Raw genomic sequence first — 16,231 nt, forward strand, 5'->3', positions numbered from 1 at the left:
TGCTCTACTGACCCCGCAGCCTTCTCCGATAGCGGCTCTCGACAAACGCATCCGGGCCCTGCTTTCAGAGCTTCTGGAGGGATTGCTGCGCCAGTCTGCAGTGTTGGTGGTGCTTACACCTTCCGTGTCGCTGGCTGCAGTGGCATCTGCCCTTCTCCTGCGGTGAGGTCCCCAGCCCACTCTGGCATCGACGTCGGCTGCCACCCAGGTTGACTCCCCTTCGACATCGGTGCAGGAAGCTTCACCGCAGTCTAGGCGGTCGTCAGCTTCTCGCCATCGAGGACGTCATTCCTCGGCATCGAGGCAGGCTCAGTCTTGGAGTGCCCTGAGGGAGGTCTTATCCGATACTGAAGAGGAGCATTCGTGGGAGTCACAGGAAGACCCCAGGTACTTTTCTTCTGACGAGTACTTTGGGATTCCCTCAGTCTCCTTTCTGGTGGAGGGGGAAGGTTCAGTCTCCACCGGAGAGTCTGTTCTTTACATTTTTTGTCCGGGAAATGGCTACAGCTATTCCTTTCCCTATGGAAGTTGAGGATGAGCCCAGGGCTGAGATGCTCGAGGTCCTGGATTATCCTCCTCCACCCAGAGAAGCTGTGACGGCTCCTGTACTGAAGGAAGTCCTTATGCAGAACTAGTCGTTCCCTCTGTCTGGCCCCGTGATCCCGAAGAAAACTGAATCCCAGTATCTGATCCATGGTGAACCTGGATTGATGAGGTCTCAGTTACCGCACAGTTCCATGATGGTGGACTCCGCCCTCAAGAGAGCCAAGAGTACTAGGGACTATGTCTCGGTGCCCCCAGGCAGGGAACCTAGGACTCTTGATTCTTTTGGGAGGAAAACGTATCAGGCCGCCAAAATCCAATCTTACCAGTTCTTCACAAGCATCCACTTGCGGAACTCGGTGAGGCAACTGTCCAGCTTGGTTGATGCACTCCCTCCGGAGCAGGCCAAGCTTTTTCGCCAGGTGGTCAGGCAGCAGAAGGCATGTCTAATTCCTGGCCAGGAGTAAGTTTGACACTTTTGATGTAGCATCCAGGATCCCTGCCCAAGGTATAGTGATGCACAGACTCTCATGGCTGTGTGTTTGTGACCTGGATCATTCGGTCCAGCAGTGGATGGTGGATGTTCCTTGCCGGGGGGATAACCTTTTTGGTGAGAAAGTACTACTACTACTACTTAACATTTATAAAGCGCTACCAGGGTTACGCAGCGCTGTACAATTTAACACAGAGAACAGTCCCTGCTCGAAGGAGCTTACAATCTAAAGGATAAAAAAGTGCAGTCAATCAAATTGGGGCAGTCTAGATTTCCTGAATAGATGAATAATTGTTAGGTGCCGAAAGCAACATTGAAGAGGTGGGCTTTGAGCAAGGATTTGAAGATGGGCAGGGAGGGGGCTTGGTGTATGGGCTCAGGGAGTTTATTCCAAGCATAGGGTGAGGCGAGGCAGAAAGGGCGGAGCCTGGAGTTGGCGGTGGTGGAGAAGTGTACTGAGAGGAGGGATTTGTCCTGTGAACGGAGGTTACGGGTAGGAGCGTAAGGGGAGATGAGGGTAGAGATGTAATGAGGCGCTGCAGATTGAGTGCATTTGTATGTTAATAAGAGAAGCTTGAATTGTATGCGGTACCTGATCGGAAGCCAGTGAAGTGACTTGAGGAGAGGGGTGATATGAGCATATCAGTCTAGGCGGAAGATAAGACGCGCATCAGAGTTCTGAATGGATTGAAGGGGGGGATAGATGGTTAAGTGGGAGGCCAGTGAGGAGTAGGTTGCAGTAGTCAAGGCGAGAGGTAATGAGAGAGTGGATGAGAGTACGGGTGGTGTGCTCAGAGAGGAAAGGGCGAATTTTGCTGATGTGTTAGAGAAAGAAGCGACAGGTCTTGGCTGTCTGCTGGATATGCACAGAGAAGGAGAGGGAGGAGTCGAAGATGACTCAGAGGTTGCGGGCAGATGAGACGGGGAGGATGAGGGTGTTATCGACTGAAATAGAGAGTGGAGGGAGAGGACAAGTGGGTTTGGGTGGGAAGACAAGAAGTTCGGTCTTGGCCATGTTCAGTTTCAGGTCGCGGTTGGACATCCAGGCAGCAATGTCAGATAAGCAGGCCGATACTTTGGCCTGGGTTTCCGCAGTGATGTCAGGTGTGGAGAGATAAAGCTGGGTGTCATCAGCATAAAGATGATATTGGAAACCATGAGATGAGATCAGCGAGCCCAGGGAAGAGGTGTAGATTGAGAAAAGAAGGGGTCCAAGGACAGATCCCTGAGGAACACCAACAGAGAGTGGGATGGGGGTAGAGGAAGATCCATGAGAATGTACTCTGAAGGTACGGTGGGAGAGAGAAGAGAGAGGACAGAGCCCTGGAATCCAAATGAGGATAGTGCAGCAAGGAGTAGATTATGATTGACAGTGTTAAAAGCAGCGGATAGGTCAAGGAGGATGAGGATGGAGTAGTGACCTTTGGATTTTGCAAGGAACAGGTCATTACAGACTTTAGTGAGTGCTGTTTCTGTCGAGTGTAGAGGGCGAAAACCGGATTGCAGCAGATCGAGGATGGCATGAGAGGAGAGAAAATCAAGGCAGCGGCTGTGAACGGCGTGTTCAAGTATCTTGGAGAGGAAGGGTAGGAGGGAGGTGGGGCGGTAGTTGGAAGGACAGGTAGGGTCTGGTGATGGTTTTTTGAGGAGTGGTGTGACTACAGCATGCCTGAAGGTGTCAGGGACAGTTGCAGTGGGGAGAGAGAGGTTGAGGATATGACAGATGGGGGGATGACAGTAGGAGAGATGGTTTTTACTAAGTTGGTGGGGATGGGATCAGAGGGAACAGGTGGTGCATTTCGAGGAGGAAAGAAGGTGGGCGGTTTCCTCCTCGGTGATATCGGGAAAAGAGGAGAAGGAGGCCTGGGTTGGTTGGTTGAGGGAGTGGGTTAAAGGGTGAAGAGGAGGAGGTGGCTTGGTAGTGAATTCGAGGTTGATCTTCTGCACCTTGTCACGGAAGTAGTCAGCCAGTGATTGAGGAGAGAGTGAGGGGGGGTGGGAGCGGAGGGCACTTTGAGGAGAGAGTTGAGGGTGGCGAAGAGACGACGAGGGTTGGAGCCGAGAGAATTAGTCAATTGGGTGTAATAGTCCTGTTTGGCAAGGAATAGGGAGGACTGGAAGGAGGATAGCATGAATTTGTAATGAATGAAGTCGGTTATGGGTTCGAGATTTCCTCCAGAGGCGTTCAGCAGATCGGGCGCAGGAGCGAAGGTATCGGATGCAAGGTGTCAGCTAGGGCTGGGGATTAGTACGCCTTGTGGAACGAGGGATGGATGATGCAAGGGTGTCCAGAGCAGAGGAGAGAGTGGCGTTGTAAGCAGAGACAGCCTTGTTGACAGACTCGGAGGACATAATGGAAGGGAGGAGATTAGAGATACTAGAGGATAAGGTGGGAGGGTCGACAGCCTGGAGATTCCTGAAAGTAGTGGTTAGTGCTGGGTGGGACTGAGGGGGAGGGTGATGAAGTGTGAAGGTGATTAGGTGATGATCGGAGAGAGGAAGAGCTGAGGCACAGAATTTGGAGGGTGAGCAGGTAGAGGAGAGGACAAGGTCAAGACAATGGCCCGTTTGAGTAGGGGTGGTGGAGCTCAGCTGGAGGTTGAAGGAGGATGTCAGAGTGAGGAACTGAGAAGCGTAAGAGTCGGATAGGTCGTCAGCGTGTATGTTAGTCTCCAAGAATGAGGGACGGAGATGAGGGTTCAAGAAAAACGGAGAGCCAGGCATCGAAGTCGGTAAGGAAGGAAGAGAGAGACTTATCAGGGGGGTGGTAAATGACTGCAACTCTGAGTGGCAGCGGGTAGAATAGACAGATGGAGTGAACTTCAAAGGATGAGAAGCAATGAGATTGCGGTAGGAGGAGGGGTTGAAAACTACAGGAGGGCGAAAGTAGAAACCCGACACCGCCTTGTCAGCCAACTGGGCAGGGAGTGTGGGAGAAAAGATAACCTCCATGGCATAGGGCTGCGACTGAGGTAGAGTCATCAGGGGTGAGCCAGGTTTCAGTTAGGGCGAGCAGTTGAAGGGAACGGGAGATGAAGAGATCATGGGTGAAGGAAAGTTTGTTGCAGACCGAGCGGGCATTCCACAGGGCACACGAGAAGGTAGAGGATCTAGTTGACCAGATCAAGAAGCATAATGATGCTATGGATTCTCTCTCCCGCCGGGCGTCTTTTGCTACTACCTCCTCATCCAGGAGGTTTTTTTGGAGGGAAGAGGAGTGCTCCCTAGCCTGCCCAGGCTCAGTCCCAGCGCGCTCGTTCTCAACAGCGTGCGCCGGCTTCCCAGCAAAATCAAGGGACGGGCTTTTGACTGGCTCCAGCTTAGCCTCAGTAAACGTGTCTGTACCGGACAACTTGCCGGTTGGGGGGTAGGTTAACGTTTTTTCACCAAAGGTGGCCTCTTATAACCGCTGACCGGTGGGTTCTTCAAATAGTCCGGTTAGGATACACCTTCAATCTGGAATCCAAGCCTCCAAATTGCCCACCGGGAGCTCAGTCCTACAGTTCCCAACACAAGCAGGTACTCGCAGAGGAACTCTCCGCCCTTCTAAAGGCCCAAGCATTCAAACCCGTTCCACCAGGGGAAGGAGGGCTGAGATTCTATTCCAGGTATTTCCTTGTGCAAAAGAAAACGGGGGATGCGTCCCATCCTAGACCTAAGGACCCTGAACAAATTTCTTATCCGAGAAAAGTCCAGGATGGTTTCGCTAGGCACTCTTCTTCCCATGATTCAGGAAAGCGATTGGCTATGCTCTCTGGACTTAAAGGATGCTTACACACACATCTTGATACTTCCAGCTCACAGGAAGTATCTTCGATTTCGGCTGGGAACACAGCACTTTCAGTACCGTGTACTGCCCTTTGGCCTGGCGTCTGCGCCCAGAGTGTTTACAAAATGCCTAGCTTTAGTCGCAGCGTCGCTAAGCAGACTGGGAGTGCATGTGTTTCCTTATCTTGACGATTGGCTGGTGAAGAGCACCTCGAAGGAAGGTGCTCTGGAGTCCATCCGAATGACTTTTCAGTTGCTGGAGCTACTGGGGTTCGTCATAAATTATTCCAAGTCCTATCTCGCCCCAGTCCAAAAATTGGAATTCATTGGAGCTCTGCTGAACACTCAGAGCTCGAGCTTATCTCCCCGAGGCAAGGGTGGACAACCTTCTGTCCCTGTTGTCCATGGTTCGAGCATCTCAGCAGGTCACGGCTTGGCAGACGTTGAGACTTCTGGGCACATGGCCTCCACAGTTCATGTAACGCCCATGGCACATCTACATATGAGATCAGCTCAATGGACCCTAGCTTCCCAGTGGTTTCAAGCTGTGGGGGATCTAGAGGATGTAATCCAACTGTTCACCGACTTTTGGAATTCTCTTCAGTGGTGGATGACTCGATCCAATTTGACCATGGGGTGACCATTCCAAATTCCTCAGCCACAAAAAGTGCTGACGACGGATGTATCTCTCCTGGGGTGGGGAGCTCATGTAGATGGGCTCCACACTCAGGGAGCCTGGTCTTTTCAGGAAAAAGGTCTGCAGATCAACCTCCTGGAATTAACGATCTGGAACGCTCTAAATTCTTTCAGAGATCGGCTGTCCCACCGAGTAATCTTAATTCAGATAGACAATCAGGTTGCCATGTATTGCACCAACAAGCAGGGGGGCACCAGATCTCGCCCTCTGTGTCAGGAAGCCATCCAGTTGTGGCTTTGGGTTCGCTGTCACGGCATGTTTCTCTAAGCCACTTATCTGGCAGGCGTAGACAACGGTCTGGCCGACATGCTGAGCAGGATAATGCAACCTCACGAGTGGTCTCTGAACATGGACATAGTCCGCACGATCTTCCGAGCATGGGGCACCCCCTTGGTGCATCTTTTTGCCACTCAGATCAATCACAAGGTCTCTCAGTTTTGTTCCAGGCTTCAGGCCCATAACAGACAAGCATCAGATGCCTTTCTCCTACATTGGGGAACAGGCCTTTTGTACGCGTATCCTCCTATATCTCTAGTAGGGAAGACTTTGCTGAAACTCAAGCAAGATCGTGTAACCATGATTCTGATTGCTCCCTTTTGGCCTCGTCAGATTTGGTTCCCTCATCTAGAGTTGTCCTCCGAAGATCTATGGAGATTGGAGTGTTTTCCGACCCTCGTCACTCAGAACGAGGGGTCGCTTCTGCATCCCAACCTCCAGTCTCTGGCTCTCACGGCCTGGATGTTGAGAGCCTAGAATTCGCCTCCTTAGGTCTTTCAGAGGGTGTCTCCTGAGTCTTGCTTGCTTCCAGGAAAGATTCCACAAAGAGGTGTTACTCTTTCAAAAGGAGGAGGTTTGCCGTCTGGTGTGACAGCAAGGCCCTAGATCCTCTTTCTTATCCTACACAGACCCTGCTTGAATACCTTCTACACTTGTCAGAGTTTGGCCTCAAAACCAACTCAGTAAGGATTCATCTTAGTGCGATTAGTGCCTATCGTCGCCGTGTAGAGGGTAAGCCTATCTCTGGACAGCGTTGAGTTGTTCGCGTCATGAGAGGTTTGCTTTTATCAAAGCCCCCTGTCAAACCTCCACCAGTGTCATGGGATCTCAACGTCGTTCTCACCCAGCTGATGAAAGCTCCTTTTGAGCCACTGAATTCCTGCCATCTGAAGTACTTGACCTGGAAGGTCATTCTCTTGGTGGCTGTTATGTCAGCTCTTAGGGTCAGTGAGCTTCAGGCCTTGGTGGTGCATGCACCTTATACTAAGTTTCATCATAACAGAGTAGTCCTCCGCATGCACCCTAAGTTCCTGCCTAAAGAGGTGTCTGAGTTCCATCTGAACCAGTCAATTGTCTTGCCCATATTTTTTCCCCATGTTCATGCCCACCCTGGCGAAGGCAGTTTGCACACCTTGGACTTTAAGAGAGCATTGGCCTTTTACGTGGAACAGACGAAGCCCTTCAGACAGTCCACCCAGTTGTTTCTTTCAATCCCAACAGGAGGGGAGTCACCATCGTAAAACGCACAATCTCAAATTGGCTAGCAAACTGCATTTCCTTCACTTATGCCCAAGCTGGGCTGACTCTGGAGGGCCATGTCACGGCTCATAATGTTAGAGCCATGGCTGCATCAGTGGCTCACTTAAAGTCAGCATCCATTGAGGAGATTTGCAAGGCTACAACGTGGTCATCAGTCTACACTTTTACATCCGTGCTTTTACATCTCACTACTGCCTTCAGCAGGATACCCGACGCGACAGTCGGTTTGGGCAGTCAGTGCTGCAGAATCTGTTTGGGGTTTAGAATCCAACTCCACCCCCCTAGGCCTGATTTTTTCTGTTCAAGGCTGTACTCCCTGCTAGATTTATATAGTTTCAGGTTAACCTGTTCTATGACCTCGCTGTTGCGAGGCCCAATTGACCAATGTTTATTGTTTTGAGTGAGCCTGGATGCTAGGGGTACCCCACTTGTGAGAACAAAAGCAGCCTGCTTGTCCTTGGAGAAATGGAAGATACTAACCTGTAGCAGGTATTCTGCAAGGACAGCAGGCTGATTGTTCTCACAATCCTGCCCACCTCCCCTTTGGAGTTGTTTTCTTATTTATTTATATGCTTTTTGATTTAACTGAGGAGTCACGCTCGCGATGGACGGGAAGACGTCTGCGCATGCACGGTGTGCGCTGCTCGCGCTCCAGAAGACTCTGGCAAAGTTTTATATTTTTGCTGGAAAAATTTTGCCGCTTCCTGGGCCGACACGTACATCGACCCACTTGTGAGAACAATCAGCCTGCTGTCCTTGGAGAATACCTGCTACAGGCTAGTATCTTCGCTTTTCCTGCTTTCAGCGGTGGATGAGGGGGTTTGTTTGGTAGAGTCTTATTTCAGTCTGTGCAAACTTGGCTGCAGGAGAATATTGAATGTAGTCAAAAACTCAGATTTTGTGACTAACAAAGCTTGTCCTTTCCCTGGCTTTAATCTGGATTCCGTTTTTGTTGTTGTTCTGCTTCTATTCATAGTTTGGGAGTGATTTTGGATACTGCATTGTCATTTAAACTATATGTTGCTTCACTTGTTAAGCTAGTGTTTTTCAAGTTACAGTTATTAGATTTGGAGCCCTGTTTACTAAGCTGCCCTGTAGGTGTACAAAATGTTTAGCGCGCGCTAATGCTAGAGAGACTCATAGGAATATAATGAGGCATATTTTCAAAGCACTTAGCCTTCCAAAGTTCCATAGAAACCTATGGAACTTTGGAAGGCTAAGTGCTTTGAAAATATGCCTCAATGGGCGTCTCTATCGTTAGCACACGCTAATTTTTAGCGCGCACTAAAGTTAGCTTGCCTACGGCTTAGTAAACGGGGTCCTAAGATTTTGTGTCTGATCAGAATTTTCGTTTGGTGCTGCAGAGTTATGTTCTACCACATTTTGATTATTGCAATGCCGTGTGCGGTTTACCACACACAACACTACAGGCATTGCAAGTGGCACAAAACTCTGCAGCATGTCTAATTACGTGGGCTAGTAAATTAGAGCATATCACTCCACATTTGCAGAAACTACATTGGTTGCCTGTAGTTTGGCGGGTTGAGTTTAAACTTCTGGTGTTGGTTTTTAGAGATTACATGATGACCCATTGGCCTTGTCTCAGAGGTTGCGGGAGTATTGTCCTGTTCGGTCTCAAGATCAAGTGTTGTTCCTTCCTTTCATGATGCTGGTTTGTAAATGATTTGTTCTCGCATTTTCTCTGTTGGCTCCACATTATGGAATGTTCTTCCACTGTCTTGCGTCAAATTTCTTCCTTGCCTTTGTTTAGAAGCAGTTTAAACTTTGTTGTTTTGGTAAGAATTTTTCTGGATAGCATGGAATTTAGACAGTTTTGATTGTGTTGCGCTAGTTAAATGCATTTGCAGTAATGCTTTAATTTTTTTATTTGTACAACTAGTTTGCATTTTTCTTTTTTTATTATTTTAGAATGTTATATAGTTTTAATATCTATTTGTCTTAATGATTTTGATCATGATTTTGTTTGTTTTATTGTAACCTGCTCAAATGTGTGGGCTATAAAATTTTGTTAAATAAAAAAAATCTTTGTGCAAAACTGCATAACATTATCTTTGTGCAAAACTGCACAGCATATTAGATCCTCAGTCAAAGGATGCTACTTTCAGCTCACATAGAAAAGGGAAAGTTTTATGGCATTATTATTTTTCTGGTGTACTATTATTAAAGGTAGAACATTTAGAAGATGGACTATCTGTTCTGTGAAATATGAGAGTAATTTTAGTCAAATCACGGCAGGTTTTGTTTTTCTTCAGATGTTTGGAAATTATGTTCCACCCAGTGGTGTAAATTCTACTTAGGGTAACCCCTGCAGTGCAGGGGCAAGATAGAAAGGGGCTCTCTGTCTTTTGCTTTCATATCTTCGGAGATGGATTAGCCTCCCACCCCCAGCTCCATCCCAGACCTGGGGGGGGGGGGGGGGTTCTTTTTTTTTTTTTTTTTTTACTCTCTTGGGCACCCTAAATATTGAATTGAGCTATTCACTTTATCTAAAGTACATGAAGGACTGTAAGGTGGATAGCTGGAGTTATTTAGGATATTATAGCAGTACATTTGTTTTTCATCTCACGAGCCTCTTATCTTACAGGAAATAATGGCCAGATTCAGCTCTGGCAGTTCTTGCTTGAGCTCCTTACTGATAAGGATGCTAGAGACTGCATTTCCTGGGTTGGAAATGAGGGTGAGTTTAAGTTAAACCAGCCCGAACTGGTTGCACAGAAATGGGGACAGCGTAAGAATAAGCCCACCATGAACTATGAGAAGCTTAGTCGTGCACTACGGTAAGAAATTGAGCTGCTATGCTTTTTACTCGACAATCAGATTACTGTTTTAGAGAGAGGACATTTTATGTAGCACAAAATAAGAGCTGATCTTTTTTTCTGCATATGGAAACAAAACTTTATCCTGTCATGTTTACCGTTGTCTTGCTGAAATTAAAGCAATACATTTCCTAAAATATAATGGCCTGATGGCAGGAGAAGCTCTTCAAAAAGACTGTTTTGAAAATTCAAACAAGGATTTGAATATTGGATATGACCAAAACAATCCCAAAAAATACTCCTCTACCTGTGACTCGCATATATAGGAGTGTATTTTGGGGATTGTTTTGAAAATTCTACACACCAAATTGTTCCAAATCCAGTCTTCATGAATACAGAAGCTATACTCTTTATGACATGTGTAATGCATAAAATTATAACCTAATTAAACAAAATAGTTTCTTTGGTTAATAATTATAGCATGCATTATTGTCCTGTTGGGTTTTTTGTATCACTGCCACTCTGTTTTATTACTTGTTTTCTCTTGTGCAGGTATTACTATGATGGTGATATGATCTGTAAAGTGCAAGGAAAGAGATTTGTATACAAGTTTGTGTGTGATTTGAAGACTCTTATTGGCTATAGTGCAGCAGAGCTGAACCGGTTGGTCTCAGAGTGTGAACAGAAGAAAATGGCAAAGCTGCAGCTGCATGGGCTTGCACAGCCTGTCACGGCTGTGGCACTTGCTGCTGCTTCTCTCCAGGCAGACAAGGAGAGCTGAGAGCTAGGGCCACCCAGCTGTGCCTTTTATGGAGTCTGAGCAGCTACTGCTTCAAACCCATTACAACCTGCAGTGCTCTTTATACCTAGACTTACAGATGTGATGCATGGTTTTCTACAAGGACTGTCAGCAGTACTTTGTTTTATATTTCATTGTATACATATTAAAAGACAAAACTGCTGCTTTTTTCTTTTTTTTCCAAAAGGAAGACTGATGCATTGTTGCAGACTGCTTAGAGTTCTGGAGGGGAAGATGGGTATCAGTATTATACCCATTTGGGAATAAAAAAAACAAATCTATTGGCTTACTGTAAGATAAAGAATGAAATGTCTACTAGAAATGTACAATTTTGCTAAAAGTTATATTACACTGTGTAAGTACTTTGGTTTTCCTTTTATATTGTTCATAACCTATAGTGAATGAACCACTGATACTTGATGCTTTTGCAGTTAAGCCATGCTACGGGACTGTAGGGGCACTCGGCTATAAGCCCATGGATACAAGAGACGGTGGGGGCACTCAGCTATAAGCTCATGGACACAAGGCTGAGCTGTGAGAATAGAGAACTGATGCCTGTATAATGGCAGATGTATCAAATGCTTCATAAAGTTCCTTTTCTATAGAGACACCAAAAAAGTACTGGAGTAAAATATTTAGGTTAAAATCGTGTCTGTTTAAAATTTTTTGACTCTGAGAGGTGCTATTCATGTCCAATATTATGAAACAAGCACTGTGATGGTTTTACAAATAGGTGTTTTAATATCTGAAATGTCATTTATTAAGACTAACACAATGTAGTTTCATTTTCAAGCTTAAATAACTCAGTAAGTGTGTGTTTTATTTTTTTTACATTTTGTCGGCTGGTGAAATGTAACCAGAAGCTGTTATTTGATGCCTTTTCCCCCAGTCTGACCCCCATCTCCTCTCTCCTGGACGTATTGGATCCCTCAGCCCCAGCCTAGACTAGACTGTACTCTCGTACCTGCTTCTTGCTTTGCTCGACCACTCAGAGTAAATATCCCTGTTTTTCACTGTAAAAGATGGCCTGTGTCTTGCAGCTTCTTGTTTCCTTGCAATAGTTGGAGCCTTTTTACCTGGGTGTTCATTCGCACACTATTAGGCACTGAGGCAGACAGCATGCTTTATTGTAAGTACAGTAATATGGAAAGCCTTTTGCTACCTTGGTGTGAAGAATAGATTTGTTAGAACAGACTTTGATACTTTCCTTAACCATCAACAAGGGCAGAGGTGGTCCAGGGAAGGAGAACAGCCAGAGTAGTCACAAACCCAAGTTTATTGAAAAGAGACCTGACTTGGCCAAGTTTTGGCTGCATCAGGGGTCTAAAAAATGTTTACATATACCACCGGATTCTACTTAGCATGCCTGAAATTGCGTGCACAAATCTGGTTGTATTCTGGTTTTGTGTGTGCAATTTAATTACTTAACAAGCCAGTCGGTGCCAATAATTGCCACTTAAGCAATTATTGCTACTAACTGGCATTAATTAGAATTTACGCACACAATTTGCTAGGCATATTCTGTAAAGTGGTGTGCATAAATTTAATGCATGCTGCCATAAAGGGGGCGTGGAATGGGCAGCCCATTGACATTCTGAAAATCTACACGCACGGTTATATAATACACCTGCTTCATGCCTAACTTAGATGACAGTATTTACGCCAAGTTTTATTTGGCGTAAATGGATGTGACTAGACACAAGGCATGACCACTAACCTTATTCTGTAAACTGGCTAAGTGTATTCTATAAACCATATTTAAATCTAGGCGGTTTACAGAATACGCTTAGGTGGAAATATTTTTGCTGCTGATTTTTCAGGTGCCATATATATTTAGAATCCTTTAACGTTTAAAACATACAGAAAAAAAATATTTAAATAAATATATAAAAACAAACATATTTATACATTTGCTGTTGGGTTCCACACCTAGGAATAAAACATTTAGGGCCCTATTTACTAAGCTGTGCTAGTGGCCCATTAGTATTTTTAGCGTGCGCAAACCGTATAGATCCCCATAATATTCCTGTGGGCGTCTACACGGTTAGCACATGCTAAAAACGCACACCTTATTAAACAGGGCCATTAGCATTTGCTTCCAAAAAATAATATCAATATTATCATTCAAAAACAATATAAACTGAAAATGGAGCAAGAAGAATTCTTTTAAAGAACCATAGAGGAATTAAAAAAAACAAAAGAAGAAGAAAACATCAGTTATATGAAAAACATATAAGTCACTTAACCCTCCATTGCCTCAGGTACAGACTTAGATTGTGAGCCCTCCTGGGACAGAGAAATATCCAGAGTATCTGAATGTAACTCACCTTGAGCTACTACTGAAAAAGGTGTGAGCAAAATCTAAATAAATAAATATATTATGACCAAAACAAATATCATCTTCATAATAAAGTACATACTTGAAAACTAAATTCAACAAACCAAATTAAACAATGATATATATAGATATATATAGATATATAGATATATATATATATATATAATTATACAAAACTCATCTTTGGTGCAGTGTTTTCAACCACTTCATGGGATTTATTTTTGTTTGTTCTTTAGATTTTATGAAGTGGTTGGAAATACTGCACCAAAGATGGGTTTTGTTTGGTATAGTTATGCAATAAGTGTGGCATTTATGCGCTTGAAGATATTTGTTTTGGTCATAATCTATATGTTTTTCAAAAAAAACTAATTGATTAAAAAAAAAAAGCAAAAAAAACTCCTCTATGGTTCTCTAAAAGAATTTTCTTGCCCCATTTTCAGTTTTTTAATGATGATGTATTTCTTGGAAACAAATGTTAGGGGCCCTGTTTACTAAGGGGCACTAGCATTTTTAGCGCACTCTAAAATTTAGCATGCACTAATGCTAGAGATACCCATATATTCCTTTGGGTGTCTAGCAATTAGCATGCTAATTTATAGCACACACTAAAAATGATAGCGTGCCTACAACGTGGCGTAATAAACAGGGTCCTAAATGATGATGATGTTGCTGCATGATTATTCTGACTTTTGTGAATCTGATAATAAATTAAGGTTACCATGTATAAATATGTTTTTTTACTTTATTATTTTTTTCTGGGGCTGCATTTTGATAAAAATTTGTGTGTGATTAAAAGTATGTTGTGTGTGTCTTCCTCCTCCCCCCAGGCAGCTCTTTGTGACTAAGTCACTTAATCCACTATTGCCCAGAGTCATAAGGAGTTGCAGTGAGAAAAAAGAATAACATGCCGTTAATCGTGTAATTAATCACAATTACAAATTTTAATCGAAATGCAGCCCTAAAAAAAATTAAAGAATAGAAAGTAATGAAAAGGTAAGAAATAAAAATTGCAAATCTAAAACAGGATGCAAAATATCTATAAACAGTTTTAGTTTTCACAGCCTATGTTGGAAAAGCAAGCCTAATTTTTTTTCTATGTATTTTAAATGTTGTATGTATATATTTTGTAGACCCATGATGCAGACTGTAGCTATCTTTTAAGTGAGATAGATATATTTATTTTGTAGACCTGCAATGCAGGCTGTAGCCAAAACTACTTGTGTCTCTTTTTAAAAAGTTGGCTGTGTGACTACTCTGGCTGTTTCTCTTCCCTGAACTACTGCCCTTGTTGGTTCTGTGTTACTGCAGAAGGTGTGCTTCTCTTTCTCTTGTGTTTCTTAACCATGCCATCTCTGATCTTTACTGATGTTGAAATGTTTGTTTTGGAGGGGGGTTTCCCTGCTGCTACTCTTTTTGGAGGGCTGTTTTCCTATTTGTTGATGAAAGAAAACAGCTTAATTAGGCCTTTAGGGGTGAACATGGCACTGAAAGAAGTGCTATTCTATAAACTAGGCTTAAAGTTAGGCGACGATTATAGAATACCATTTATGCCCAGGAATTGCGGCAGCTAACTTTAGACTTGGCCATTTGCTCCAACTAAAATATGGTAGAAATGTGTGAATCGAAATTAGGTGTGTATCCCCCTCATTCTTTAACCATGTGTGTAAATGTTAGGAATGCCCCCACTCTGCTAATGACCCTCCTGTTTCCATGCCCTCTCTTTGAGCTCGTGTATAAAATTTATACATGTGTATTTCAATTAAATTGAATTAGTGCCAATCAGCACTAATTAGCTTGTTCAATTAAATTGTGCACAATTTTGTTGTTTTTAATAGAATTTTTTTTTTTTTGGGGGGGGGGGGGGGGGGTTAAATGTGCCTACTGGTCCTCTGTTGCACCTCAATACCACAAATTCCTGGCATTCTTTCTCTCTCCCTTTTCTTCATCTCTCCAATCTGTCCTTGCCCAGTCTGTCTGTTTCAATTTGCTAAAACCCATCCCCCACCCTAGCTGACTAACTCCGTAAGTGGACATTCATAAAAAACATAGTTAAATGGAAGAGTACAGATGATTGATTGTAGACATGAGGAGGAAAAAAAAAGCTAGCCGGCTTCAGTCATCTCTTCACTCTTACCTTGCTTGCTGTTGGTAGAACAGCTGTTCTTTGCGTCCAGCCCTATGCAGTTTCACAACATCCATGAAACATAAAGATCAGTGTGTTTTTGGACACGCCTGGACTCACTGAATGCTGCACAGTACTGTATTTGAAAACAGCTATTCTGGAGATGGCAGCAGTTGGGAAGAACATTGTGTTACAGGAAAAAAAGGTTTAGGCACCATGATTGCCTTTTGTTTGGGATTGGTCAGACTCTGTGATAGGACCCTTAAACCAGTATGTGTTCTGATTTCAGTAGAGGGCATATTATTCCGAAGTCCCTCTTTAATATATGGTGCCGTTTTGATGTTGAGCAGTGATCCTTTGGCAGCCTTTTGATTTCCCTGTAATGGTGAACAGCTGCTCATTTCTTGTTGCTCTCTGGTGGATAGGAATGGCTTATCTTGCAATGGGGTTAACATAGTTAGCATGAGGGTAGTTTTATAAGTGTGCCTAGAGGGTACAAGGAAATGTAGATGCCTACTGATGTAAAAGGTCAAATATGTGCTTGTAATCTAAGTGCAGGTTATGCCGCCCATTAAACTGGTATAAGCACTTGCACCTAAATTACTGAAACACATATGTACTTATAGTATTCTATGATTTGTGTGTGACTGTCTCCCACCCATGTGTACACCCAGCTACCAGCTACATGATGTTGGCATTTATATGTCTTTTTATAAAACATAACATAGCCAGAATTTTGGCATTTATATGTATATGCTATTATTATAATAATTTATGCATAGATTTGTTGTATAAATGTAGCATTTTTATAGAATTGCTATGTAAATAAAATGTTTGACAGGCTTTTTTGAGGAACTATTGGAAAGAAAAGATGTGGATTCTAGTCTACCCTAATTTTCAGAATAGTAGAATTTGCATAATTTTTATATTAAATCTTAAGATGTATTTCGATTTTACACTTTCCAGCTGTCTTTCATTTCAATGGAGGGTGGTAGTTGAGTAACTTATTTAACAAGTAAATAGTGAAGGGGATTGAAGCTGAAGAAAATGTAGTGTAAGATTTTGTTCAAGCTGGAGCTTGTATATAAAATTGACATAGATAATGTTATAATAACTCTAATTCTGTTGTGCCATGGAGCCATTATGAATAATAAGGTA

At 43.8% G+C, this 16,231-nt stretch overlaps 1 protein-coding gene across 2 annotated transcripts in view; it reads left to right on the top strand.

Annotated features, from left to right (window-relative positions):
* GABPA (GA binding protein transcription factor subunit alpha) overlaps positions 1 to 12,053 on the top strand; it is a 67,424-nt gene extending 55,371 nt beyond the window's left edge. For both annotated transcript variants that reach the window (XM_030204269.1, XM_030204268.1), the window contains exons 9-10: positions 9,643 to 9,835; positions 10,367 to 12,053. In XM_030204269.1, coding sequence (XP_030060129.1) covers positions 9,643 to 9,835; positions 10,367 to 10,595 — 422 coding nt within the window. In that variant the 3' untranslated portion in view covers positions 10,596 to 12,053. The remainder of the gene's footprint in view (positions 1 to 9,642; positions 9,836 to 10,366) is intronic.
* The last annotated feature ends 4,178 nt before the right edge of the window (positions 12,054 to 16,231 follow it).

The sequence above is a fragment of the Microcaecilia unicolor genome, chromosome 5, assembly GCF_901765095.1.
Source record: "Microcaecilia unicolor chromosome 5, aMicUni1.1, whole genome shotgun sequence".
Lineage (NCBI taxonomy): Eukaryota > Metazoa > Chordata > Amphibia > Gymnophiona > Siphonopidae > Microcaecilia > Microcaecilia unicolor.